Genomic DNA, 1,918 nt, shown 5'->3' on the forward strand with positions numbered 1-1,918 from the left:
TTGTTTGTTTGTTCAGCTTTTGTCAGTCAGAGTTTGCATTTTTATCCCACAGGAGGCCAAAAAGAAATATGATAAAGAGACAGAGAAGTACTGCACAGTGTTGGAGAAACACCTCAGTCTGTCGGCAAAGAAAAAGGAAGCACACCTTCACGAAGTATGTTCTGCTATTAATGCCGTTTTACTTGAGACTAAAATACCATTTTGCATGCGGTTGCACTTTAAGACTAGCAATCGTCTGGTTTGACTTCCTGTGAAACGGTAAACTGCGGGCAGATATATTGAAAGGTTTGACTTCATTTGTAAAAGCAAAAGCATTTGGTTTGCCATTGTAGACATCAAACCCCCAGTTTGATTTGATGGATATTTGTCTTTTTTTTTAATCAAATCTACCCAGGCGGATAACCAGGTGGACATAGTAAGGCAGCACTTCTATGAGGTCTCGCTGGAATATGTCTTCAAAGTGCAGGAAGTTCAGGAGAGGAAGATGTTTGAGTTTGTGGAGCCGGTAAAACTTCATCACATTTTCATGTCATTCTTTTTATATTATATTATATTATATTATTCAGTCTTTACTGATGGCTCTTTTTTGTGTGTAGTTGCTAGCTTTTCTACAGGGCCTGTTTACATATTATCATCATGGGTACGAACTGGCCAAAGACTTCAACCATTTCAAGACAGACCTCACAATCAGCATTCAAAATGTGAGTGCATTTCTTACAACAGACCATCATACAGTAGATGCTGATGTTACAAATTAGGAGAGCAGAATTAGTAGTCTGTATGTGTTTTTTGACTGTACTGTACTAAAGCATCAAAAAAGAATACAGTTGCAGATATTTAGGAAATGTGCTAAGTTCACATACCTGTTTCTTTGAATAACAATGCTACAATTATGCTTTGAAATGTGTGTTCCGTGTCTGTTTCTGGTCTGTGTGATTCCGCCCACTGCCAGTTTACCCAATAGTATTTTGACACACTGGGTTTCCAGATGGTGGAAAACACAGCATACTGCAGCCATAGAAGCAAGCAAACAAACTGGGTCAGAGATCACAGACTCTACCCGATCTAAAAAGCATCCACCCAAAAAGCTCTATGACCAGAAGCATATTAAAACACAGATATTCATCACCTTCCATCGTGAATTGCGCTTGTTCCTGTGCATGACAACCTGCGCGAGTGTCCAGTCTGAGGAGGAGGGCACTGCAGTAACTATATCAACCACTAGCTGTCAATATTGCATACTGCACCTCTAAGAAAATTGCAAGTAAATCATCATGTCTTGTTTGGAGTGAAGTCCAATCTTTTAGTTACGGATGAGTGTACCGAACCCTTTCAAAGCCAAATCACTACAGGAGTTTGCTGGAGTTTGTTCAAACCCAGTACCTGACAGGTGCAGTTAGTTTGACAAAATGCATTGCAAATAACAACTGCCACAAAACTAGCCACTTCACAATGAGCCTGGTCAATGATCTGTTATATTTAAGGAGTGCAGTAGTTTAATGTATTTTGTATTGCAGTGGCAGGTTTTCACAAGCATTCTTGAATCTTCATATCTTTTTGAACATTCACCTTCTCCTTAAATAGTCTTTGTCGTGTTTCAGACGCGGAACCGGTTCGAGAGCACTCGTTCAGAGGTGGAATGCTTGATGAAGAAGATGAAGGAAAACCCGGACGAACATAAGAGCATCAGTCCGAACACAATGGAGGGATACCTGTTTGTGCAAGAGAAACGTAAGTTGAAAAGTTTAGGGCTTTTCTCTGATTTCCAAGACACAACTGATCACACTGCCCACTGTAGAGGGTGTGTGATGATTTGTGTGTTTGTAAGTAAAATAATTTTTGAATGTATGTGAGCCATGTTTACCTGTCATCATGCAAAATGACTTCCCAGGGTATTTGGATTCCGTTTTCTTTGCTT

General features: G+C 39.8%; 1 protein-coding gene across 1 annotated transcript; it reads left to right on the plus strand.

Moving 5' to 3' along the window:
* Positions 1-52: 52 nt before the first annotated feature.
* LOC107580411 (rho GTPase-activating protein 26-like) lies at positions 53-1,731 on the plus strand (the record flags this gene model as incomplete). Its single annotated transcript, XM_016266123.1, has 4 exons — positions 53-154; positions 395-505; positions 597-701; positions 1,602-1,731. Coding segments are annotated over 4 exons (448 nt in total), but the record flags the coding sequence as incomplete, so codon positions are not given.
* Positions 1,732-1,918: the final 187 nt, after the last annotated feature.

This window comes from Sinocyclocheilus grahami, unplaced genomic scaffold (assembly GCF_001515645.1).
Source record: "Sinocyclocheilus grahami isolate Dianchi unplaced genomic scaffold, SAMN03320097.WGS_v1.1 scaffold32919.1, whole genome shotgun sequence".
NCBI classification, from domain to species: Eukaryota; Metazoa; Chordata; class Actinopteri; order Cypriniformes; family Cyprinidae; genus Sinocyclocheilus; species Sinocyclocheilus grahami.